The sequence below is a fragment of the Odocoileus virginianus genome, chromosome 22 (genome assembly GCF_023699985.2).
Source record: "Odocoileus virginianus isolate 20LAN1187 ecotype Illinois chromosome 22, Ovbor_1.2, whole genome shotgun sequence".
Taxonomy (NCBI): domain Eukaryota; kingdom Metazoa; phylum Chordata; class Mammalia; order Artiodactyla; family Cervidae; genus Odocoileus; species Odocoileus virginianus.
The window spans coordinates 53,526,766-53,553,845 of NC_069695.1; the positions used below are offsets into that span (position 1 = coordinate 53,526,766).

The following is a 27,080-nucleotide window of genomic DNA, read 5'->3' on the forward strand; positions in this document are numbered from 1 at the left end:
TGGCAGGTGAATTCTTTACCCCTGAGTCACCCAGGAAGCCCTTAATACCCCAGAGAAGAGGCCTAAATATTATATTTGGATATTGCACTTTACAGATTGTCTCAGTGAATAGACTCCATCCTAGACTCCTCTCCCTGGAGAAGGAAACGGCAACCCACTCCAGTATTCTTGCCTATAGAATCCCCATGGGCAGAGAAGCCTGACGGGCTACTGTCCATGAGGTCACAAAGAGTCAGGCACAACTGAGCGACTGAGTACAGAGTGCTCTCTGGGGTCAGGCAGCCCTGGGGGGTCCTGGCCCCTCCACCCCCTGGGGACTCAGGCCGCCCGCTCCAGCCCTGAAGCCACAGTTTACCCATCAATGTGGCGGCATCACAGGACCTGCTCTATGAACCTGCAGAGAGAGTGAACGAGACTAGACAGGAGCAGCTGCTCTTCCAACGGCCCCAGTGTCCCCAGCCCAGGAGGTGAGTCAGGGGCTAGGTTGGCAGACACTGCTCTTTACCTGAATCCCTGATTCCTCGCAGGCACCCCTGCTTCCTTACCTCCTTTCCTCACTGTTTTGCAGACCCCCAGAGCCATGCTCCCCTACCCCAAGAAGCCCTCGCTTCTCCAATCCCCAAAGGAAAATTAACCCCTTCTACAGCATTTCCTTTATAGACACAGAAGCACTAACAACACATGACTGACAGCAGTTTCTGCATCTGTAACAGCGCGGCCTGTACCTAGTGTTCAGTGAGACAGCAAAACCTGTTTGTGTCCTCTGGGGCTCGTGGCTGGCAGCCTGAGGGGCCGCCCTCTCTGCACCACAGCCAAGGGCTCTGTCCTGGCCGTGGGCGCTGATGTGAGTGTGACGGCAAAGCGCCCCTATAAGGGTCACCAAGTAAGCAACCAACTCTAAGTTTGCCGTGGGTGCAAGAGGCTTCTCCTCGGCCAAAGCAGAGACTCTTGCTATAATGAAAAAGAAACCATGGGCTCCTCTTATAGCACGGTAGCTAGCGTTTGTATTTCTTGGCCATAAAATTTCTCAGAGAACTGCAAACTTCTAATGAAAACTTCAAAGGCACATTGAAGGTTAAATGGATACGTTCAAAATGTGTGCAGAGGAGAACATTCAACGTAAAAATTACAGCACACACAGAGGCCTTTCTTTCTTCGGAGAGCTCAAGCTTGTTTCACCACGTGACTAATCGGGCCAAATTCTATTGCACATACAATAACTTTACCCAACCCTCCATGGAGCGGCCTCTTTCTTGACAGGCTAAGTGCTGCTTGGAGTACAGCTTGCAGGGGTTGATACAGCTGGGTTTACAACTTGGGTGGAAAATTTTGACGAGGTGACCTAGATTCAGCCACATCACTCATCACGAAGTAATTGATGTGTGTATAATGACAAAGAGGAAGCCCAACCAAATAGTTTGCAAATGTAATTATTTAAAAGTCTTGAATTTGTAACCAATCTTAACAACTTTTAAAAGACATCACCCTGTGGCTGGTGAGAAGTTGGTATATAACACAGGGAGCCCAGCCTGGCGCTGTGATGACCTAGAGGGGTGGGATGGCAGAGGAGGGGAGGGAGGCTCAAGAAGGAGGTGATACATGTGTAACTGTGGCTGATTCGTACTATTGAATGGCAGAAACCAACATAGCACTGCAAAGCAATTTTCCTCCAATTAAAAACTACATTAAAAAAAAGACATTCCGTTATTTATTAGTAAAGTTTAAGATTTACAGCTCTGATGCTTTAAAAAAAAAAAAAAACGAGTGAACACACCGGGACATTTTCAAACACTCACAGGAAAATATTTTTGCCATTTAAATGTTCCAGGGGAAAGTACAGAGAAGCAGTCACTTGTGTTAAGCTGTATTAACCTGCTTATTTAAAAAATAACTCCATGTTTGGCAGTCTACTCTGTCTTTAAAGTAAAATATTCAGAGAGTTCATAAAAAAACACAGAGAGGAAACTGAAACCTTCCAAGAGGAATATCTCAATTTCTTCCAAGCTACACAATTTAATTCAAGCCTTTCTCTAACGGGCCGCATTTATTCAAAAGTGGTCCTGCAATTACTGGACCCTCCACACAGATCCAGCGCTGATGACTACGCAGGATCTTAAATCTCAGGAATCCATTTGAAACATTATTAAATATAAGGGATTTGCGTGATTTGTTTTGTCATCACCTACTTGTAACTTCTCTGCCACTCACTGCCAAGAGATGATGAACAAGAGCCTGCTGCTTTCATCTCAATTTGTTACACTCAAAATGCAAAATTAAAGAAAAATGGGGAAAGTGCAATACTACCAGGGAATGTGATTGATAGCATTGTGTAGCGTTACAAGTTCTAATATTATAAACTGAGTTTTATGTTACTCTCTTATAATAGTGACATATTTAGCATTTTAAGACTGGATATAATAATTTTATGGGGTAAAATGGATATTATTAGATGATTATACTGTAGTACTTTGTCAAATTCTTGTATATTAAGTAAAAAAAAAAAACTACAATGAAAATAAGAGGAAGTCCTGCCTTCTGCTGAGTGAAAAAAAAGACGATTCCTCCTTGATTGTCTTCTTGTGCTCAAGTGTTATCCTGGCCTCATTTCTGTGACCTGAATCATGTCATTTAAGTGGCATTGGATAAAAGCCACGAGCGGTATTTTATCCCCATAAATAACTTAAAGTCATGTGTTGCTGGTGTCACAGCTGTGTGTTCAGTTTGATTCTCGGGCAGCAGTCACCCCCAAACCTCATTCCTGTCTTGGAATTCACTCTCAAGAGTCGTGGAGGTGGGGGGTATATGGCCAGTGTGAGAAAAGCTGATAAATGACCCTGCAGACTCTGGGATGCTAAAATTCTGTAAGTCTGTTCAAGCAATGCTGCTTAGACTTCTGAAATTACAGTCCAGGGCAGATCAGACTGTAGGAGAACATCCCTACAGATGGAAACTCTCTCAGGGAGCAAGGCAGGCACGTGGCGGACCTGGTCCAGGGAGAGCCACGGAGGCCAAAGGGAAGAGAAGGGGGGAGTCAGGGTCTGCGTGCCCCTACCGAGATTTCGGGAAACCCTGGCCCTTCAGACCAAACACGGCACACACAGCTGGGTGTGGCAGTGGGCTCTGAGACCAGGAGCAGCACAGTTTTTACACTGTTGATATCCACACGTGGTCTATTTTCAGCTCTTTCCATAGTCTCAGGATTGAGCCAAGCATTTCGGACGTGTCTGCGCTCAGGTCCTTGCGGCTTTCAGGGAGGCGCTGGGCTGCTCCTCCAGGGACTAAGGCACCGCGGGCTCTCCTACTCACCTCCCTTTCACACACCTGCCCCTGACTCACCGCTCCCCCAGCGGCCGGAGCACCAGGGTCTCATCCTAAAGGCTTTAATCTGCTCGATGAGCCCGAACTCGGCAAGAGGCCAACGACCTTTTTACCTCTTTATTCTTTTTTGAGCAAAGAGAGAGGAAGAGGAAATTAAGAAGGTGAAGATGCTAGGAGACAAAGCAGGGAATGAAGCCAGGTCTTCTGACCGCCATTTCACATGCACATAAGATTTAACCCAAGCCTGAGGGTGTGGGCTTCCAGGTGGATCAGATGGTAAAGAATCGGCCTGCAGTGCAGAGACACCCGTTCAATCCCTGGGTCAGAAGATCCCCTGGAGAAGAGAACGGCAACCCACTCCAATATTCCTGCCTGGAGTCTTCCACAGACAGAGGGGCCTGGTGGGCTACAGACCATGGGGTCACAGAGAGTCGGACATGACTGCAGCAACTTAGCATGCACGCATCTATGTGTTCTTCCTCCTAAAATCTTGTTGGTATAGAACTCTTCTCTGTCGCCAATATGGAAGAAAGACAGGCAATAAGGGTCCAGCTCAACGATTCCGGGATTAACCCCAGAATTTAGACCAAAGCATCAAGACGTATTTGCATTTGAAGAAAACTGTGTTTGCAGTTGTTCTTTGTTAAAGAAACCAAATCAAACCACCACACAGTGAACAAAAGGTAATAGAAGTCAGAACTTGGCCTGAAATATGTTCAGTGGTTAGGACTCCTCACTTTCACCACAGAGGGCTCAGATCCAGTCCCCAGATCAGGGAACTAAGATCCTGCAAGCTATACGGTGCGGTCAAAAACGAAAGACTAAAACTATTAGACTAACTTCTTCGTTACATAGATCTACTCAAAACTGAACTAGGTAAAGCTTTCAAATGGCCCCATTAGCAGTGACAAGAGTAAACAACTTGACTTTTCATGCACTGGCTTTAGCACAGGCTCAGCCCTAACTCACTGGCGTGTAGGTTCTTCAGGGTGGACCTGGGTTTGGATCCAGGTGGGAAGAGGTGGACTCCCAACACAACCCCTTTCCTGTCTCACTGGTCCCTCATGTCTCAGCCCAGGGACTGGCGTCCCTTCTTGGGAGGCCCTCCCAGAGAGGTCCGCTGACTCTCAGGACGCCTGGCCCCCCATCCGTCCACCTGTCATGGTGTGTGTCAGTGCAGCCCCCGCCGGTCCATCTGGATGCTGGGCTTCGGGAGTCAGAAACCCAGACAGACACACACATCTGTCCCGTCTGAGTGTGATCAGAGCCCTAACAAGGGGCCAAGGCCACCCTTCTCACGTGCGGGCACCAGACGCCACGTGATGCCAGGCGTGCAGCCTGTGATGGGGCTCCCAGAACACACCGACACAGTGGACAAGCGGCCCCGCAGCCACATTTATTAACAATGACTGATACTCCCAGGAAAGCAGAGTGCACATTGTCCCAGACGTCCCCTGTGACCCCCAGCCTCTGTCGCGCTGGCCAAGACACAGCAGACTTCAAACTCTTGAGTCTGAGGTCCCAGAGCATTAGAGCAGAAAAGTGCCAGAGAGAAGAGAACAGTCATCTTCAGAGCCAGACAGACTCAAGTTCCAACCCTCGTTCTGCTACTTCTTCACAGGGTGACATCTGATAAGTTAATTAACCTCTCTGAGACTCAGAGTGGTGATATTAATACCTCCGAATTGCCAAAGTGCAAATAATAAAATCATTCTTAAGAAGCAGATATAAATAAGACGTGTATATGAAGAACACAACAATATGCTTTAGACGAAAATAACTCATTAAAATGCCATGAAAAGCCAGGGTGAGTGGGAAGAGGCGAGAATGAAAGGCTGGCTTCGAACTTGTCGAGAGAAAAAAACTGAGAAGACATTTAGTGACTCAGCTGCACTATTATTAATGTTATTATTTATAAAGCATGTTAAGTGAGTAAGACATTTTACCAAACACAGACAATAACACGGTCTCTATTTTTACTTAACGATCACAAAGACATACAGCCAGCCTCCTAAAGGTCTCAGTCAGATGAGTCGGTGATGTTTTAAAACAAATGTAGGGTTCCGGGTGCTGTTTTAATGCTGTGCATGATTTATGTTTACAAAGCAGAGGATCACACACACACCCTCCAAAACACCTGGAGAAATGTCCAGGAAAAAAGAGAAGGAGGGTGGCTGTTGGCTGTGTTTTATCCCATAATTTAAAATTTTTAATTAAAAAAAAAACAACAAATTCCAGCTAAAGCTAGAATGGCACCAGAAATGCCAAGAAATACGAAAAACAATTACTATTCGGGAAGAAATTACTAGAAATACCAGTGAGTGTGTAAAGCAATAAACATGCATGCTCAGTCATGCCCAACTTTTTTGTGACCCTCATGGACTGTAGCCCACCAGCTCCTCTGTCCATGGGATTTCCCAGGCAAGAATACTGGAGTGGGTTGCCAGGTCCTCCTCCAGGGGAACTTCCCCACCCAGGGATCGAACCCAAGTCTCTGTGTATTTTAGATCTGAATCCAAGCCTGGGCCAAGAGGGACCGTGTGGAATGTCAGAGTCGTCTTCCGTGGATGTTCCGTGTGGCAGGATCCATCCTCTGACTCATGACAGACACAAGAAGGCATCAGAAGGCTGGGCCGGGAGGGGCGTGCCCGTATTTGCTGTCTCTGTGGACTTTTCCACCTGAGTTCTGCCGGGAGTGCTCCGCCCACTGCTGCTCATGAGAAGTGAAGACTGGAGGTCTCTTTTGCCCCCGATCCTATGGAAACCAGAGAAGCATCTGCCTCAAACATGAGGGTGTTTGTCGGGAGCACTTCGGTTGCATTTCAAATTGTCAAAAATGATCCAACAGCCATTTTCTAAGTCATAGTACCACCGAGCTAATTACAGGGATATTTTGTATTATGACATGTTCATGGCACAGCACGAGGGTGGCACGTGGACTTGTCAAAACAAATAAACCTTTTTTTTTTAAATTAAATCTATTGCACAAAGAGCTAAACAAATTATGGGGTAGAGGCAAACCCTGTAACTCCCTCCCCACCAGCAACTACTACCTGGAGAAGAGCGGTGGAAATGTTCAGGGATTGACTGAAGAGCTGAGAAGAGATGAAAGGTGAGCACAGGCAGCCAGAACAATGCTCTCCTTTCTAATCTGGGGCCCGGGGTTGCCCCACAGGCCTAACCACAACTCACCACTCAGCTCAGACCTCGGGGAACTCTATGCTGGGGCTCAGGAGACATGGCAAGGCCCTGGGGCAGCACAGAGAAGGGAAAGGAGATACTTCTCAGGTTTACACCAGATGGCAGAGCCTGGTTTAACATTTGAACTGCCATATTGTTGATTTTAACCAGAGACAAGAGGGTTGGCCTGAAGCTGGAATGGCAAATAGACAGGAACCAGGTAGGCAATGGGCTTCCCAGGTGGCGCTAATGGTAAAGCACCCACCTGCTAATGCGAGAGACATAAGAGACTGAACTTCAACCCCTGGGTCCGGAAGATCTCCTGGAGGAGTTCATGGCAACCCACTCCAGTATTCTAGTCTGCAGAGTCCCTTGGACAGAGAAGCCGGACAGGCTATAGTCCATGGGGTTGCAGAGAGTCAGACAGGACTGAAAAGACTTAGCCCGCAGGCACAGGTAGTCAATCAAAATACAATTTAAAAGAAAGGGCCTACTTTAAAATGAAATGAATGAAAATGTTTAGAGTGGGGGTTGGGGGGCAAAGCAGGCAGAGCAGAGGGGAACTGATAGAGTTCCCCTGTCTGAAGGGTCGTGGACAAGGTGTTACCAGATTAGGGTGTGTACCCGAGAGACACTGGAACAGCACCCAGAGATGGCTGGGCCAAGAATGCTCATCAGAACTCTGCTTACATTATTTTTTAAAAAATAGAAAATAACCCATAGGCCCATCAAAATAAAACTGGTTAAGGAAGCAATACATCTGCAAAAGAGACGGCTACCCCTTGGAAGGACACTAGAGATGAAAATGCATTAGCATGGAAGAGGCTCACATAGAAATAAGTAGACAGGCTATAGAACATATGCAAGATATCTCATTTTGGAGAATACAGACTATCTATCCTGTTGTATTGGGCTTTCCTGGTAGCTCAGCTGGTAAAGAATCCGCCTGCAATGCAGGAGATCCTGGTTCAATCCCTGAGTTGAGAAGATCCCCTGGAAGAGGGAATGACTGCCCACTCCAGTACTCTTGCTTGGAGAATCCCCATGGACAGAGGAGCCTGGTGGGCTACAGTCTGTGGAGTCACAAAGAGTCGGACACAGCTGAGCGAATAAGCACAGCACACACATCCTATCATATCAGCCATCGTACCACATATAAAACTCATCGGAGTAATATTACTAAAATGCTCACTCTGGTGGTTATCTCTTCACTTGGGATTTCAGAGTTACTTTTTCTTTTTGAGAACCAGTCTTCTCTAATTTTTTTTAAAAAAATTAACATGCTTAGTCTAATATTAAAAGGGAACTATTGGGAATTTAAAAAAGAAGTAAAGTGGAAATCAGGAAGAAATCCAACAATAGTGAATGCTTTAGAAATAAAGAAAAGGAAAAAAATCCCAAAAGACACAGCAGAAGAAGCAGCTGTTGTTGCCACAGACAGACGGGCTTCCATCCTTCAGTCTATGGTCAGCCCCACCCATTTGTTACCTAACTGTGAGACCAAGTGCTGGTCACAGTCTCCTTCTCTCTTACTGGACATAACAGAAGAAACCCTGCAAAGCCAACCCTGGAAACAGCAGAAGATGCTCGGCTTTCAGAGACGCATTCCAAGCTTTACTATTGCATCGTTAGGTAGAGTCGAAGCATACATAATACTCGAGCTACTGATATATTTTTCCTACCCATTCATTTAAAAGACTAGTGCTACTAAATCCAAAATCAGGCAAGACCGCCCAGACAACAGTCATTCATTAGACAGGCAACATGTCTTTAAAACAAACATGGATATGAGGTGTGGAAATGGACACACACTCACAGATCTACTGAGACCATGGCTGAAGCAACGTGTCTTTAAAACAAACATGGATGTGAGGTGTGGAAAAGGACATACACACAGCTCTACGCTGAGACCGCGGCTGGCAGGACAAGGGAGACGTTTGGATATGTGATGCCAACAGCGTTTTCCGCCCAGGGACAGCAAGGGACACATCACACCACGAAGCGGGCAGGTGCGTGGAGGCCGTGGGCCCTCCGGATGGGAAAGTCAGCCCTCTCCTGGGAAGCCTGGGGACAGGAGACGAGGCAGAGGCAAGGCTCAGTAGCCACACGGGCCCAGGACCGCATCCCCGCACAGAGACTGCCGTGGCCTCACGCATCTGCTGCTCCTCGTCAGCACCCACGCCATTCCCATGACGTCTCCCATGTAAAAGTCATTCCTTCCACTAACCTCATTTCTTCAGAGAGGTCAAATCCAGCGCAAGCAGGCTGGATCTTGTGTGGCTTTCTCCAGACCAGATTAATGGAAACGCCCACTTCTCTTTTTGTCCCCCACATCACGTGCATGGTTTTGGTGTTGCTGTCGAGACAAACCTGCCAAAGTGTCATTTTCCAGAAGAAGCACAGTGAGAGTGAACATGACGATGACATCGTTTTGCTTCCTGGGTCAGCCTCACCAGGAGCCAGCATCATCTCTTACAGACCTGCCAGAGCTGAGCTCTCACTCTGAACTCCACGGCCCGCGGCTTCCTCGTGCCGCTCCAAACCATCTGAGTGTGTTCTCCTGAGAGTCAGCCGAGGACACACACAACGTCGCTGGAAGAACCAGCCCAGTTTCACACTGAGCCTGAGGCTGGTGAGGTTTCCAGCTGCAAACGTGGCACCAGATTTTTTTCACATGGGAAAAAGGACCAAGCAACTTCCAACGACGTGGAGGGGTACACGTCATTTTAAAGCAAAGCACAGAGGAGCCATAGCTATTACTTTAGCTCCACCCTCACTTTTCAGTTATTTGAGACTCAGGTCAAGTGAGCGCCTTACAAGGATGCACGCTCTCTCTAGAAGCGCAGACATCATCCAAGCTTTCAGTCCACCTTGCTTTCCACACTCTGCTGTTTCTGGCTATAGGTGAAGGATGCTTGGGAAAACATTTACACAAGAAAAGGGACATAGAAGGTGAACGATACAACCCCATAACACTGTGGCCCTTCCTGGGAGAGGCAGGCAGACAGTGCATCACCCTCGATACCTAATCTCATTTGCTCATACATCCCCTAGGAAACCAGCAGAGTCCAGAGTTCTAAAATAAACCTCGGGGAAAACAGTGCATTTGAGGTTTAAAGCAGATGTAGGTGGTAAAGAAGAAAGAGCTGAAGCTTGAAGGAGATGGACCCGGAGAGGACCGAGGATCCAAGCAGGGACCAGCCGGATCCAGCTGTAGCTCATCACAAGGGGCTCAGAGCACCCGCCACCTGCTCCAGGGCGCCAACCATGAGACAGAGCTGAAAACACTGCACTGACATCCGTCCCTCAGTGTGAGCGTGGAGCCGGCAAGTGCGGGCCATTGCTGGCTCAGCCTGGGTGTGTTCAGAGGAACTCACAGACCCGGACACTGGAAGACGGGGAGTTCCCGGGGCTTCATTATCCGAACAGTCTGCCTGCATTAATGCACCTCCTCTGGAAGCCCCACCACCCCAGCCAGCTGCAGGAAGATGTGGACAGGAACCTGCCTCATCAAGCCGATGCAGTGGGTCCTTCCCTGGGGGTGGAGTGCCGCTGTGAGGGGGAAGAGCGGTCTGAGCTTCCTGTCCTGCTTTTCTTTCTCTCCTTCTCCACCTTAGAGCAGTAGGCCATGTTTGTGGGATGCGGAGCAGAGTTTGCCATCTGAGAAGACTCTGGGAGTTTCCCTCGAGAGGAGCCAGTGAAGGGTGGGGAGCAAGGTGTTTTGTCCCCACACTGTTTGCCAAGGGGTCCTTCTCACCCCCATCAGCATCTGTCACCTGCCACTGACTGCCGTGTCTTCTCCACCTTCATCAGTCTCTCGGGTGGATGCGGAAGACGTCAGAGGCCAGGTAGCCCCCACGCAAGTGACGGTGTGCGCCCAGCTCCACTGCAGGCCAGCTCAAGCCCAACCCTCCAGCTCCCTCCAGGTCTCAGGTCCCCTTCACTGACCCCCCAACTCAGAAAAGGGCCCCTCGGGCTTCTCCGTTGCCCCGGAAACCCTGTGGACACAGGAGCCCGGCAAACCACGGTCCATGCGGTTGCAAAGAGTCAGACACAACTGAGCACACAGCTCACCAGGAAATCTGGGCACAGCCTCTCTCTCCCTCCGCCAGTCTCATCCCGCAAAAATGTCCAATCCTGCCTCCCCAGCTTGCTCACCAGCACCCACCAGGCGCGCCATCCTTCTCTTCCCCCACACCCTCCCCCGGGATGATGAGCCTTAGCTTTCCGTGTACGCCTTGCCCAACAGCCACGCTGAGGTTTCAGAAATACAATTCAGATCGCGTCATCATCTGCTTTCAAAAACCATCCGTGTTGCATGTCTTCACTTAAAATTAGCACAAGAAGCCCTGACCCTGACGTAACCACAGATGCCGCCGCTCTGGCCACTGCACATCCTGACCCCACGCAGCCTTTGGTTTCCCCGCTGAGCCAGGTTTTCTCCTTTGCAACCTCTCTTCCACCTCCCAGGTCCCCCGGCGCATCCTTCACGGCTGGCTAACAGTTCCCAGACTCCCTTCCTCCAAACGCAAATCAGGCCCCTTGCTTTAAAAATATCCATTCGTCATCATAAACGGATCTGCACTGGTGTTCGTTAAATACCCTGTGAGTGAACAAGTAAATCACTCATGAAGGGGTCTTTTCATTTGTACGGCCGCCCCCACCATCTTTTTCACTTTTCTCCAAGAACAGCTGGTCAGACCCCTGAGGCCGTCCAGATATATCCTTTCTCTCCTAATTTTTTCATTTACTATTTTTAAAGCTTTCAAAAGAGGAGATGCAGTGAGACTCAGCATAATTCTTTAATAATTTGTGTTTATTCCATAGACATTCCCAGAATACAATGACATGTCAGCCCCAGGCCAGGAGGAGACAGTGTGGACGGGCCAGGGGCACAGTTTCCTGAGAACCGCTTTGACATCCAGGTACTCTCAGACTGTCTCCTTAGCACTGTCTCCAGAAGACTGCTCAGGCAAACCGGTATGGATGGTGTGAACCTATCATCTTATTATTTTTAAAAACTAGAGTGACATTTGTCCATTTCTTAGCACATCCTCAATTTCCACAATCCCTATAAGGTCACCAAAGTGTCCTCATCGGGAACTTCTTCCCACGTCTTTAGACAGAATTGATCCAGTGCAGGACATTGCAGAGGAAATTCAGACGTCTTGGAAACACGGCCATGAATTCTGTTTAGCGCCTCTCTTTTCCCTCCCGTCCTCCATCAAAGCGCCAGTCGCAGTGTAAGGTCTTAGACATATAAACATGGCCTGCCCTTGAGAAGCGTTTTATAATATATAAGCTCATGGTTACATAATCTGGAATTTATCTGAAAATAATCAGCCTTATTGATCTCAGACATTTTACATCATAGTCATTTACCTATTGCCTTGCAAATTATATTAATGAGAAAGTACTCCAGTGACATTACAAGCTCATCATGATAGTTCCCACAATTAAGTTCACTCTTCTTCTCCCTGAAGTTTTACATTATAACGGATGCATCCTCATGGTTTCCTGAAGTGATAGGATAAAAGAAATCATCTGAGAATTTCCAAAGACAACTTTCTTCCAAGAGACTATTTAATAATTATGCAATGGATTTAAGTGGCTTCTAAATGTTTTCTATTAATAGTACAAGTTTAAATTCTAGTTTTCTGAGCAAACATGTCAGAGGAGTCTCCTTAATTTGGTTCATTACAAACCCTGCAGGTGTCTAGTCAAGGGCCCAACTTGCCCCTCTGCTGAGAGGCAAAGGCATCTGAGTGGCAGGCATTCTGCCCTGTCTAGTACTGTAACAGGCAACCCCATCCTCCCCAGAAATCCTGCCTCCCAACCCACAAAGGTGGGCCTCTTCCAAGGCACAGGGGCCTCATCATGGTCAGTGTCGGGCTTCTTCTCGCTCAAGCATGGACGCTCCTGCCCCTGGCAGCTCTGTGTCTGAAGCCCACCTGGCTGCACTTCCTTCTCCTTCATTTCTCCAGAAGCGTCATCACCTAATACTACTTTGACCTCCTTTGCATTTTTACTTTTTCTTTTAAGAGTGCGCATATTTTCCTGCCTTTACCATGAATGCCTAATCATACACATTTTTATTTTCAATCTTGCTTCCTCCCTAAATCTTAGGTCCATGTTTCCAGCTATTTTATTTTACTTCAGGACATTGTCTTTTACACATGCGGATGACAGTAATGGTGAGGATGCTGGTGGTGATGATGATATGACTGTGATGGTGATAATGATGGTAAAGGGGATGTGGTGATGACAATGATGGTAATGGACAAGAGATGGTGATGCTGATGGTGTGATGATCATGGTAATGATGATGGTCGTCATGGTGATAATCGTGGTGACGATGACATCATCAGAACCTCACTCTGCCCTGGACAGAATCCCTGACTCCAGAAAAGATGATCATTCAGAAGATAATTCAGCAAGAGAAAGAACAAACCCACTCTAATAAATCTGCACATCCCTGGGAGGCAAATAAACAACAACAAGCATATGTATACACACACACGACACATAGTGACAAGTGCCCTGAAGAGAAACGTGGTCTGGCTTTTAGGACAGCGGGTCCTGCCGGGCAGAACCTGGGGATGGCGAGGGGGCAGTCTCCGTCTCTCCTTGCCTCCTCCCCAGGCTGTGTATCTGAATAGCCACGCCCTTCTCCTCCCGCATCCCTCCTTCCCTCCCTCTCTCCCCTGGGGAGATGTCATTGCTATGGGCTGGATCGCTCCCCCTGCGTCCGCTGGTAGACACCAACCCCCCAGTGTGACTGGAGATGGGGCTTCAGGGATGTGACTGAGGACACGCACCATGAGCTCCTGGGGGGGCCCTGACTCAACAGGCCTGGCGCTCTTCTAAACAGAAGAAGGCACCAAGAAAGCCCCGCCCCGCCGCGTGGGGACACAGCGAGGAGACGGCCGTCCCCAAGCCAAGGAGAGAGGCCTCCTGAGAAACTCCAGGTCCTGGACGCCCAGCCTCGACTGTAGACAGCGAGGCCCGCTGTCCCAGCTGCCCGGAGTGTGGGTTCTGAGCGGACGAATACAGTGAGTGCTCCGTGTGTAGAAAGGAAGGCGGCTCTAGTCTCCCCAGCAGAGGGCCCGGGGTCCCCGTCGTCACCCCTCGGCGCCCTCTGCCCCAGGGGCAGGCGGCCCTGAAGCCCGGCCATCCTCGCTGCCCACCGGCCTGGCCCCCCTGAGGCTCCCCCGCGGGGCCCCTCGTCCCGGCTCACAGGCCGCCTGCAGCGGCCTCCTCCGTGCGGCGGGCCGGCGGTCTCTCCCCGGCCCAGAGGAGGCTCGCGCGTGGCCCGTCCAGAGCCAACAAGAGCGGAGGTGCTCCGTCACGGGGGCGGCTCACCCTTCCCCTCCCATCTCGCCTGCCGGCCCCCAGCGCGGACCACGCAGCGAGCTGTGCTGCCCGGTTCTTGAACATCCAAGGATTCGAGGGCTCAGCCCCAGCGTTTTCGCAAGGAGCACCACCCACGTGCCCTGAGACCCGGGCCGTGGACGCCTCAGGCCTGGCCCTGCCCCGGCCAGGTCCCGGGAGGCAGGAAGTCCCTGGAGCTAGCGCGGGCTCGCCCCGCAGCCTGCGTGTCCTTCCTCCACCCTGGGCCCTGGGACCCCAGCCTGCCCCCCCATCTGCTCCCAGGGCCTGAGGTCTGTCTTTCTTTCCACGACCAAAATGCTTCCCACAAGCCTGATAACCCATCCGGCCATCAGCCGGCAGGGTGGCCTCCCATGAACGTGAGTGAGCCCGTGTCTGCCCACAGCTGCGTCCGCCTTCAAGGGCTGAGCCCCTGTGGCCCTGCTTCCCCGCGGCTGGGGGAGGGAGGCGGCCTCCTGGGCTGTGCGCACGGAGGGTTTCCCTCCAGCTCTTTGTCCTTCTGGCCCTCAGCGTGGATGTGATGCTCATCTTTCTGGCAGAGGGACTGTGTCCTCAGGAGCCCGGCCGGCCTCCCGATGCCCTCATCACGACTTGGCCTCCCTCTGTTTGCTGCACTCGTCGGCTTCTGAGATTTGTTGCTATTGTTGTTCAGTCACTCAGTCATATCTGACTCTTTGCGACCCCAGGGAGCGCAGCACACCAGGCTTCCCTGTCCTTCACCATCTCCAGGAGCTTGCTCGGACTCATGTCCATTGCGTCAGTGATGCCATCCAACCATCTCGTCCTCTGTAGCTCCCCCCATCTCCTGGTCAGTATTTCCCACATCAGGGTCTTTTCCAGTGAATTGGCTCTTCACATCGGGTGGCCAAAGTATTGATGCTTCAGCATCAGTCCTTCTAATGAATATTCAGGACTGATCTTTAGGATGGACTGGTTGGCTCTCCTTGCGGTTCAAGGGACTCTCAGGAGTCTTCTCCAACCTCACAGTTAGAAAGCACCAATTCTTAGATTTGTGCATGTGTCCTTTTGACCACTGAGTGTGCCCCCAGGAGAAGATAACAGCTCTTGACAGACAGGCACTCGGCCCGAGGCAGCCTTGCCTCCAGGGCACCTGGACCCGATGGGAGCCCGGCAGGCATGAGTTACGCTGGGGACAGAGGGAGGAACCCCATCTCACTCATGGCCAAGGACTGGATGCCCTCCACGCCTTCACACATCTTCACCTCAGCATCCCCCTTGCCAGGCAGCAAGCCCACTGTCTGACATGCAGTAGGTGCTCAGTACTTGCATGCGGACAAAAATGATGAATAAAACGTGAGTTTGAAATGGGGGTTACTTTACATTCAAGTGTGGCCCCCATCTGCCATCTAGTGGTGGGAGCAGGCAACTTCTGGAGGACAAGCTTGGGAGGCCCGGCTAGGATGCTGACCTGGAAGGAGCAGTGGATACCAGGGCAGGTCCCCCCCACTCCCACCCCTGCCCCTGCCTGCGGGAGGAGCCCTGGGGATTCTGCCCTGGGGCCAAAGCTGGCACCTGTGGAGGGGGCAGGGGAGAAAACTTTGAAAAGAGAGCAAACTAAACGATGAGCCCCAGTTAAATGCACGTGAAGTTTCCCGGGTCCAGCAGGGAAGACTGTGCCAATATTCGAGGTTATGCTTGGTACTCTAGTGGGACAGTCTGCTTTGCCCCCAATTTTGCAGGGATCAGATCCATGGGGGCGCTTTGACTGAAAAATATAGAAACACAGCGTTCTGTGTTTCCTGAAGGAAACCACGGGCAATGGGGAAACATTCAAGTGAATTCAGAAGAAAGAGAAAGAGGGAATACAGTACAGAATAGGCATCAGAGAGATGCGCGCACGACGCACACTCTCTATGAAAGATTATAAAGATGCGCTAAAACTGCACACTCCAAGTACCTGCGGGTGTGAGGGGCTGGGGTCACATGACCCCCCTGGACCCCCACCCCCAACCTCCTTCTGGTTAAACAAGAGTTTTAGCCGACATGGTCTCTGGGGGTTTTACGACCCTCAAGTTTCCCAGGCAGATGCCTAACTAAAACCTTAATGTGCATTCATGACAGCTGTGAACTTTTCAGATTTCCTTGAATGGTTTTTTTGTTTCCATAGGAGTCATTCCAAACCCAAAGGCGCTGATCCCTGTTCAAACGCTACATGATTCATTAATATGTTAGCCTGCGCCTGGGTTACGCGGAACCCTAACAGGACTCCCAGAAAGGATCCGGGAGACGGGAGGGGGCCTGCCATGCTACGAGCTGTGAGCTCCCTGCACTAGGCAAGTCAGGCTTGAAGGTGGCCAAACACAGCATCATGAGCAGGCATCAGGAATCGCTGGCTGCGATGAGCCACTGGCGTTTTAGTAAATCCCGGGCATGACTTGACCTCAGGCTGCACAGCCAGCCATGAGATTGGAGCCAGTCCTGTTCTTGGGAAAATTAGCAGGAAGCGATGGAGGTTCAGAAGGATTGGCAACCCACTCCAGTACTCTTGCCTGGAGAATCCCATGGACGGAGGAGCCTGGCGGGCTACAGTCCATGGGGTCGCCGAGAGTCGGACATGACTGAGCGACTTCTCACTTTATGAAGGTTCAGAAGCGGGCCCTCCCTCCACACCCCCACACCCCACTCTGAATTCACGGCCTAATTGCTCCCAGCTGTAGGGGTACCTCCGGGGCATCCTGACCCACCTGCCATATGGGGCAGGCACTCAGACTTCCATCCCTGGAAGTCCCCACCCCTGCACCCTGCCCCCCACCCCACATCCACCCCGTCCACCACCCACCCGGCCCACCACCCGCCCCCCACAGAGCACATCCAGACATCCACCACCTCACTCCTGAGAATAAGACTAGGGACCAAGACCCAGACTCTGGGTGGCAGAAAACCAATGAGGAGCGAGGTTTTGGAAGAAATTCCACTGAAGGATCAAGGAATATAAGGAAAGCAACATTCCTGCTATCGTGGTTTTTAAAAATACATCCCTTGGAGAGGCACACTGAAGTATTTACAGTTGAAATGTCATGACGTCTGGGAATTACTTAAATGATTCCAAGTCAAAACAACCATGACAACAAAGTAAAAGATATCAACACAAGCTGGCAAAATGTTGTCATTGTTGGATCTAGATGATGAATATGAATGAGTATGTGTGTGTGTGTTTTCTATTTTAAAAAGTTAGAATACATATAGAAGGAAAAAACAATTACAGTATTCAACTATAAGGTCCTGGATAACTTGCGTGCATGCATACTAATTCGATTCACCATGTCTGACTCTGACCCTGTGGACTGTAGCCTGCCAGGTTCTTCTGTCCTTGAGATTCTCCAGGCAGGAACACTGGAGAGGGTTGCCACGCCCTCCTCCAGGGGATCTTCCCGAGCCATGGGTCGAACCTGGGTCTCCTGCACTGCAGGTGGCTTCTTTACCATTAGCGCCGTTGGAGAAGCCCTGCTGATAAATTAACATGAGACAATTCAGCACAGGTGGTGGTGGTATTCAAAGCTGCAATGGGGAGAAGCAAAGTGGCCATGGACTATTTTTTTAGGAAGATTGACATTAAAAGACAAGACATGATAGATGGAGAGGAACCAGAGGACCAAGGGTGGGTTTCATCCATACTTGGGGGTGGTTTCAAGGAAGCGGATGTCTAAAGTATGAAAGGAAGAACGAGAGAAGGAAAGGCTGATTCTGGGCGAGCTTGGCTAATGGTTCTGTACAGGACACACTTGAACTCACACTCAGAAATCAGTGTCCTTATCCCTATGTGTGTCTCTTCTTAACTTACAGGAAGTCAACCAAGAGAACCTTTGATCCCTCTGAAATACGATCCCAGAAATCCAAACCCTGTTCTGATTGGTGATGTTCCTCCATCTGTCTCTTGAACACAGGCCATGTATCTATACTCCTGACCTGGCGGACAGCTGCCCTGGCCCACGGATGGGGGGATTTCAGTGCTTCGGAAAGATGGAACGTGTCATAGGAAGGTCATATCCCTACAGGCTGCGCGCAGGGCATCAAGGCAGAACAGAGCGGTGAGCTGCAAGTCACTGGCCGTGTCACCTGGACTGAGTGCATCACCTTCTCTGATCTTCCACTTTTTTTTTTTTAACTTGTTAAGTGGGGCTAATAATGCCTGCTTTGCAGAGCACTGTGAGGCTTGAATGAGCTAAAAAATAGATGAAAACTTCTACCTCAGTTCCAGGCACACAGACAGTCCTTTTACACAGGTTGTTGTTGCTATTGTTCTGGAGTTACCTCGAGACCAAAAGGAGCATCACCTAGACCTAAACTGGGACGATTCACCTGTGCAGAACTGCCTGGCCCATGTCCTTCCTGGCCTTTGTCTTTCTCAGCCTAAAAGGTCTCACCTTTTCTGTCTCATGTTCAAGCTTCCCCTTGACACCTGGATTGTCTACCTCTGGCTTGTCTCTGATCCTTGAACTTGAAGGACGACGGACATGCACGGGAGCTAAGGAGAGATGCCCGGAGTCTACACAGACGCAGGCTGTTCTGCTGATGCCGGCTTTTGTCAGCGTCTTCCCCCGGTACATGTCATGGATCTCTGCCTGAAGCCTCACTTTGAGTTAATGTCATCAAGGGATAATTGACAATGATCTCCGTCCCTTTCCTCTGTCAGATCTGACAAGTCAAAATATGTTCTGAACGTTCCGAGGGGCATTTCTCAGAATGCATCTCCTTAGGCTTTGCCTTGCTGAACCTCACGTCACTTCTCTCCCTCATGTCAAGATCTTCTCACAGATGATCCCAGTCAACTAAGGTTTGATATCAAATGCAAATTTTGTTATTAATTCCAAGTCATTACCCCAGTCATTTTATAAGTTTGTTTCCAGAATTTCAGGCGAGTGCCTCCCGGTTCCGGGGACACGTGGCATTTGGTTGATTTCACGAGCTCCTCAACCTCTCTCCCCATGGACCCCATCCTGCTTCCATCCACCCCCAGAGCCTGTACCCTTCTGGCTCAGAATTCGTGTTGACATCTGCCTTCCTCCTCGACTGTGAGATCGCCAAGAGCAGGTGCCATTTTGCTCCTTTTTCTATGCCAGTGGTGAGGGCTGCACTTTGGCTGGCTCTCAGAATTTGTTGAATGAATTTATAATGTCAAAAACTTTCTGCACAACTTCTACAGTTTCACAAGAGCCTGAAGTCAGATGAGATCTGGTTCCACCTGCCTTCTCTGTGCAGGGACCCTGGTCCTGCTCCCCTCATTCCAAGCTTCTGCTTGACCACTCCAGGGTCAGTCTGTTGGTTCAAGGGGCAGGTTGGCCCACTGTTAAATGGCCGGACTGAGGGTCCTTCCACCTACCTGTCCCAGGTTTGCAATGCAGGATCCAAAACTCGCTGTTTCTCAGGGCAGACCCCCAATCACCTGACAGCCACTCGCCTGTCTCATGTGACATATACCTTTCTTCTCTTAAAGAAACCCCCCTTTGGGTCTCCGTGACTCCGTCCTGGAAATGCACCGTTTGTCTCTGCCACTCTCTAAATGTCATTGCCACGACTGAGCGGAAAATAAGTAGCCTGCAGAGGCACAAAGGCAGGTGGGAATGGTGCTGCTTGTGACCTGACCACGCCCTTCTGTTGATGAGCCCCAGGACGAGAAAAGGAGAGCGTCCTCTGGCCCTGATGAGGTTGGAGCTGTCAGCAGCCGAGCTAGGGGTTGGTTGCCTGTGACGCCCTACTCGTGGCAGATCTGACATCCCATTGGGAGAGGGGGCTTGGACTGGGGGGCTCTCCATCATGTCCTCTGTAGTTGAGAAGAGAGAGAGAGAAAAGCGAGGGAGAGAAAGAACATTCTCAGTGCAATCGTTGTTTCACTGTATCTTTCCTCTTCTCATAAAAGAAATCAGCCAGAGGGCTGTCACAGTCACGTGCTCCCAGATTCCGGATTCTTGCAGGACTCCCCACCCTTGCAGCTGCCAGGTCTGGAGCACTAGGTCGGCAGAGAGGAAGTCAGACAGTCCAAGGACTTGGCAGACAGACACCAGGGCGTTTCACACTCCCTCTCAGTGTTTTTGCTGATCTCTTGAAGAAGGAAAAGTGGAAGTATTATCACTCAGTCATGTCATGTCCAACTGTTTGCAACCCCATGGACTCTAGTTCTCTAGGCTCCTCTGTCCATGGGATTTTCCAGGCAAGAGGACTGGAGTGGGTTATGATGCCCTCCTCCAGGGGATCTTCCCGGCCCAGGGATCGAACCCACATCTCCTGCATTGCAGGCAGATTCTTTATTGAGTCACTAGGAAGAACACCTCGCGTTTTGAAAACACAAAATTAAGAACACGAGTAGCAGACCAGGAACGCACCGCTCTTTTCAAACAGCAAGCCAGTGAGGCAGAGAAAAGGTCCCGTCACGGCATGGTGGGGGCAGGGTTTGTCTTGTGTTATATGCAGCTCAGCCACGTTTCCCTGGAGCAGTGCACAAGGCCAATCACAGACGCAGTCAGCGTTCAGACGCTGCCTGCCACCTCACTCCCACTGCCAAGGAGGACGTCCGTGGGCGTGTGGCGGGACACGCACGTGGCTCTTTGGTGACCATGGATGGACAGAAAGGACAGCCGTCTTCCTGGAGGGAAGAGTGCAGCCACGCGTAGGCCACCCCAGGACGGGGAAAGTGCATCTGGTTTGAACCACGGAAATCACACACCCACGTTCCCTGGAGGGGACTCACCTGGTGACACACAGACACCCGGGCTTGTTCCTGCCTGTTTCACACACCGAGAGGGAATGCGCTGCCTCTGCATTGAGAATCGCACCCTCTCACCAGACCCAGCCACCTGGGGGGACAGGGCTCTCATTAACTGACTCACAATAAACTGAGTCCCGATAAACTGAGATCCCATGCAAGGTCCGGGTCTGATGTCTGCAAAACCTAAAGACTCTCTGAAAGCCCCTCAAACTCATTTCCACCTGAGAACGTAGGGGCATAAGGGGGCCGTCCATGACCCCCCCGGATGCCCCCTTCACTGTCCAACCTCAACTTTCTGCCCTGACAGACAGACGTGAAAGCCACATTCAGGTTCCCACCCTCCCTGCCTTTCCCTGCCAGCTGAGACATCCATCTTTTTCACTTCAAAGCTCAGGTTTATCTTTCCACGTGTAATTCTGTTAGTGCATCCGAGGGCCCCAACTCCTGTTTCTGCCATCTGAGCAGCAAATGTACTGCAAGTCGAAGAATGCTGTATTTGGCGTCGGGGAATGAGAGATGCTGGGGGGTAATGAGGAACACAGTCACCTTTAGAAAAGAGAAACAGTGTGCGTGCCCTGGAGTCCACAAGAAACTTGAAAAAAATCCCCTGGCCATCTTGGCACCTTTTTAGATGAACCATCTTGTGGAATCATCCCCAAAACTCTTCCACTTATATAAATCAAGAGCACTAACAGCTGGGTTTGTCTTCAGCCAATAAAAATTTCCAAACGCTAGACCCAGACGGGCTGTCAGACGACTTAAGCCACCTCCTGAAACAGGGGAAAAAGGTCTTTTCAAGAACTCAAGAACTCCAAGATGTTTTTATTGATTTCAATTTCCAATAAAATGAATATGTCTTATCTAAATATTTTTATCACACAACTGAAACATTGAATTATTTTTTTCAGAAATAGAGTTAAATACATCAATCTAGTTACAAATTCTAATATAAAGAGTACAAAATATAATGTTATAAATTGTATTTTAAAAAAAGAAATACAAATTCTGTGGTCTTTTGCATTTTACTGCCTCAAAGCAAAATTAGCAAAGTTGAAGAATGAACATTTTCCCTCGGTCATCCCACAAAGACACGCGTACAGGGGCACCTGAACCATCGCCTGAAGTCCCGGCCTGTCGTTTTCCTTTCTCTTCCTTTCTGCTCTGCGTATAAAGTGTCCTGTGATTTGAACTCACGCAGGTGAGAAGCAGTGGCACAGCACACGCTACTTCAGACCTGGAGACATTTGGAAAGTGGAAAAGCAAACTTGGAGAGACCCAACTGTTTTCTGTGCATTGTTCAGACCGCCCAGGGCGGGGCGAGGAGGGGGGCGCTTGTCTGTTTTGAAGACGGAATGTGGGTGAAGAGAAGCTTCCTGTGAAAAGCCAGGAGGCTTCTGTGCAGCTGTGACCACGCTCTAACTAGACCTGCCACCCTGCAGGCCACACTCTGACTCCTGGTGGACAGAAGGTGCCCAAACCCGTGCCAGGTGCCAAGGAGGCGGCGGAGGCCGCCTCACCTGTGACCCGCAGAGGATGCAGCTGGGTGACACCTCAGGGAGCGCACACGTCCTGGGCGCGTCTGTGTACAACCTGGGACGGAGCGTGCAGATCAGATCTAAAGACGCTTTCGACATCCTGGGTGCAATCCAGGCTCCCTCATGTCACCAAAGTGGCCTCTGTCATTCTCAGGGCTGTTTCCCAGAGCATCTTCACGAAAAGGAGTGTCTTTCTTGGTTTAAAGGTAAGTAAGTAGCCATGGGGAGGCAGCTCTTAAAGTACCGAGTACTTCTCAAAGCCTACGAGGCACCATCCCCTTGACTTGAGGATCTGTACTGTCATAGCCCAGGGGAAATGCATCTGTCTGAGATGGCCCCAGGCCTCCCAGGAGCCAAGGAAGAGAAGAGACAGGACAATGGACGGATGCCTGGAGAAGGTGCTGAACGGCTGAGTTTTCAGAAAATATAAATGTTCATTCTTCAAGTTAAGGAATAAGAGTGAATAACCTGAAAGACCTCTATAAGCTCGTCATTTGTGTTACTTGGGCTGGACGAGGAGGAAGAGGCGTGAGCAAGAAGGAGCAGGAGTGAGACCAGCAGGCCGGGAGCGCGGGGCGGGGGAGACACAGGGAGAAGCCGCAGTGCAAGACCAAACCCTTTATTGTCCAGGTTACATCTGACGCCAACACTGCAAGATCCTGTCGAGAAACAAGGAGACAGCAGATCGGGAGAGGTAGTAGGAAGTCTGTAACAGTCGGAAGGTGACTTACAGGAGAGACCACGCAGAAATCCTCATTCAAGAAAAAGCGAATCAAACCACATTGGCTAAATAAATAAGTAAAACACAAATCATATTAAATACTATGGTCGAACTGACATCAACGCATGAGCAAACCCATACAATACTGATGATCAGTGGAAGAAGGGAACCATAGTCAGGCCCCAGACGGCTTTTCTCGGAGGCAGCATCCTCAGAGGGACCCTCACCCCCAGTCTGCTGAATGAAGTGAAAAACTTATTTCTGTGCTCCAGGCAGAAGCAGTACTCCAACAGGCTCGGGCTGTGTGTCCGGCCAACAGGGCCCCAGGACGCACCCCTTCCAGCAGGCTGCTCAGAGAGGGGCTCCCCGGATGCCGTCTGTGGCTCCGAAGGTGCGCACATAGGCAACTCCTCTGTGCCACATTGGGTACAGAGCTCCTTTAATAACTCAAACAGAAACAGCAGGCCCTGGACTGTCACCCTTCACTGTCAGCCAAGAAAATAAAAGCCAGAAAATGCAGAAATGATCACTGTGGGGAGACTACGGACGTGATCAAACGTAAGTCGACAGAAAGGCATTCTGATTCCCAGCGTGAACAAAGGAATGTGTCTCTGTGGCTTTGTTCAAAGTAACTTGACAGGACAGTCAATTACAGCCGCCGATCACATCTGCAGGGACATCCCTAATGAAAACAACATGACAGGTCATTCTGGAACATATCTGGTGTAAGAATATCAGGAAAAAATAAGTAAAAAAGTTATATATATATACATACACATATATGCATATATGTGTGTGTACATACATGTATATATATTTATAGATATAAGCTAGCCAGTTACACTGCATCATTTGCAAATGCTGCAAAGTAACCTGAACCGTCAAGTAATTTAAATTCAGTAACAAGTAGAATCCAGAACCAAACATTAACTAAGAACAACAACAATGACAATAATAATAATAATAATATAATTCAACAAATCATTAGAACAGGAAAACCACACTTTAGGGTTTGTATGTGTGTGTGTTTAAACAACTCTTTGTATCAGAAGCCCATTTCTACAAAAACTGCACTAATCCATTACTGTATTAAGTAAACTGTCGCTCTCACCAGTATTAAAGGTTAGGATAATTTCTGTACATGTAAAATTATTGCTTTTTTGAAAAATATATTTAGCATGCTTGTTTTAATCCGTTTCCTGCCTTTACAAAATTTCAATTTAAAAAAAAAAACCTAGTAAAGCTTTTGCAAAAAATTTCACAGAACATTTTCATTCAAGGCAGCAGTAACTTGTGATAATGCATAAGATCACTATGTGCAAAAACCTGAACGTCTCAGAAACCCCACCATCACACACAGTGTCATGGCAATGGGAAAAGAAAACATTTATCTCTGTGGAATACAATTTTAACTGCATACACTGCAAGGTTTAAGATCCTTTCTTATGGGCCTTAACCCCCCGCTAAAACTTGCCTCTGTGTGACTGAGGAAGAGGTATATAAAGCCGCCCCCACCCACGGGCCTGGGGGCCTCCACGCTCTGGGAACGAGGGGACTCACGAGTGAAGGCCCCCAAGCCCGAGAAGAAAAGATGCCTACTTGCTGGGACAGATGGACAGGAAGGCGGGGGGGGGGGGGGGGGTGTGGGTGCAAGAGGGCCCCAGAGCGCCAGGACTGAGGGGTGACCTGGCCCCCCACCTGCTCCAGGGGTTCTCCCGCTCTGACTCAAAGGGTCCAGGTCAGGGGTGGGGGTGAGGGGTTCAGTGGCTAGATCATTTGTTAAGACGGGCAGTCTTCCGTTATAAGCAGTTTGCAGAATGTAGCCCTGTTACCAGAAGGTCCTGAGAATAAACAAAGAAGCCTGCTTTTCTTAGTGTTCAACTAGCACTCTTTCCCAAAACACAATCAACGCCTTCCCACAGCCGTGTGTCCTCTGTCGGGTTCACTGGGCACAGATGGGAGCGGAACACAGCTGGGACAGGTGATGGGACCCCTGAAAACGGAGGACCTCGTCACCCAGCCCCCCGCTGCCCCTTCAAGCCTGCTCCCACAGCACCCGAACAGCCGTCCTGCCTCTTATTTACTATCTGAGATACGCACTGAGACGCGGAGAGGCCGGGGCATCTGTCCGCACCCCACCCCCTGGCCCTGCCGTTGGTCCCGATGTCACCCCCGCGGTCCTCCGACATCCTGCGTGGCTGCTCCAGTCCACCCAACACACACGAGCATCGTTCCAGTGTCTAGAACCTGTCTTGAAGGATACAGATGCTCTGTATTCCTGCCGTGCCTGCCAACACCTCGTTTACTGTAAGAAAACACGGACTACGGTTGGTGAGCACATGGATGCATGTAGAGTATCTACAGGTAATTCTAAGAAGAGCATCTTCGCCGATGTTTAGACACGTGACAAGAAGCCCCCCTTCAGCTTTCGCTCCAGCGGGTGGCTGCAGGAGCCGAGGCGGTGTCCGGCCGGGGGGTCTCCCACGGGGCAGCCAGGGTGGCTGTCGGGACGTGCAGGGGGGCTGCGGATGAGGTCACGGCACCGGACAGACCAAGTGTGTCTCTAGGTTCCCTTTCTGAGAGGCACTGTGTGGACAGCATCTGCGTTAGAATGGTCTCTCCCCTGGAGGAAAAAAGACAAGAGAAAAGCTCATTTCTGCCTTCCGGTTTCGAAGCGCATTTGTCTCACTACTTTCTTTTTTTTTTTTTTAAGAGTCACCCAAAGCACAATGACGGTCACAGAGCCGCCGAGTCGGCCGGCAGCCACGCGTGGCTTTAGCTGTAATTCATGACGCACACTTAGTTAACTTATGTGCAGAGTACATCATGAGAAACGCTGGGCTGGAGGAAGCACAAGCTGGAATCAAGATTACCAGGAGAAATATCAATAACCTCAGATATGCAGATGACACCACCCTTATGGCAGAAAGTGAAGAAGAACTAAAGAGCCTCTTAATGAAAGTGAAAGAGGAGAGTGAGAAAGCTGGCATAAAACTCAACATTCAAAAAATGAAGATCATGGCATCCGGCTCCATCACTTCATGGCAAATAAATGGGGAAAGAAGGGAAACAGTGACAGGTTTTATTTTTCCGGGCTCCAGAATCACTGCAGATAGTGACTGCAGCCATGAAATTAAAAGACGCTTGCTCCTTGGAAGGAAAGTTATGACCAACTTAGACAGCATAATAAAAAGCAGAGACATTACTTTGCCAACAAAGGTCCATCTAGTCAAGGCTATGGTTTTTCCAGTGGTCATGTGTGGATCTGAGAGTTGGAGTATAAGGAGAGCTGAGCACTGAAGAACTGATGCTTTTGAACTGTGGCATTGGAGAAGACTCTTAAGAGTCCCTTGGACCGCCAGGAGATCCAACCAGTCCATCCTAAAGAAGATCAGTCCTGAATGTTCATTGGAGGGACTGGTGTTGAAGCTGAAACTTCAATACTTTGGCCACCTGATGCAGAGAGCTGACTCATTTGAAAAGACCCTGATGCTGGGAAAGATTGAGGGCAGGAGAAGGGGACGACAGAGGATGAGATGGCTGGATGGCATCACCGACACAATGGACATGGGTTTGGGTGGACTCCAGGAGTTGGTGATGGACAGGGAGGCCTGGTGTGCTGCGGTTCATGGGGTTGCAGAGTCGGACACGACTGAGCGACTGAACTGAACTGAACGTGACGCACAAGGAGGAGGAGCTTGTGATGCCTTCCAAGGCGCCTGGGCAGCTCCCGGGATCTACAGAGAGGCACTGGGCGGCTCCGGTCCGCACACGACAACAGCAAACCCTAGGGTCTGAACCAGCTCTGGAGAAAGGTTGAAAAGATGGCAAGGTGGGACCAGAGGAGGATTCAAAAAAGCAATGCTATGGGGGCCTTCCCTGGCAGTCCAGTGGTTAAGACTCGGCGCTTCCAGTGCAGGGGCATGGGTTTGATCCCTGGTTAGGGAACAAAAATCCCACAAGCCATATGATGTAGCCAAAATATATTTAAAAAAAAAAGAAAAAACAAGGAAGATCTGAGAAAATCATGGTCAGAGGGACCGAGGGAGTCATGACAGTTAGATGTGATGTTGTGTCCTGGAGGGGACCCTGGACAAGGGCCAAGGACATGAAGGGAAAACAGGAAGTCTGAATCAAGTATGGATTGTAGTAAATAGTAATTCTTTATTGAGTAAACTCTGGGAGATGGTGAAGGACAGGGAAGTCGGGAGTG

General features: G+C 49.8%; 1 protein-coding gene and 1 long non-coding RNA gene across 8 annotated transcripts in view; one reads left to right on the top strand and one right to left on the bottom strand.

The window, feature by feature from the left end:
• Positions 1-248: 248 nt before the first annotated feature.
• Positions 249-21,509, top strand: LOC110131919 (uncharacterized). 2 transcript variants are annotated; one of them, XR_011482781.1, is made up of 3 exons: positions 249-467; positions 11,326-11,478; positions 17,793-21,509. It is a non-coding gene; the product is annotated as an uncharacterized lncRNA (long non-coding RNA). The 2 variants fall into 2 exon arrangements; XR_002312309.2 differs by lacking the exon at positions 17,793-21,509 and adding an exon at positions 12,625-12,977.
• The window catches only part of ZNF516 (zinc finger protein 516), a 97,902-nt gene continuing 92,235 nt past the window's right edge, over positions 21,414-27,080 (bottom strand). For all 6 annotated transcript variants that reach the window (XM_070452988.1, XM_070452987.1, XM_070452989.1 and 3 more), the window contains one exon: positions 21,414-25,490. In XM_070452988.1, the coding sequence (XP_070309089.1) occupies positions 25,431-25,490 (60 nt within the window). In that variant the 3' untranslated portion in view covers positions 21,414-25,430. The remainder of the gene's footprint in view (positions 25,491-27,080) is intronic.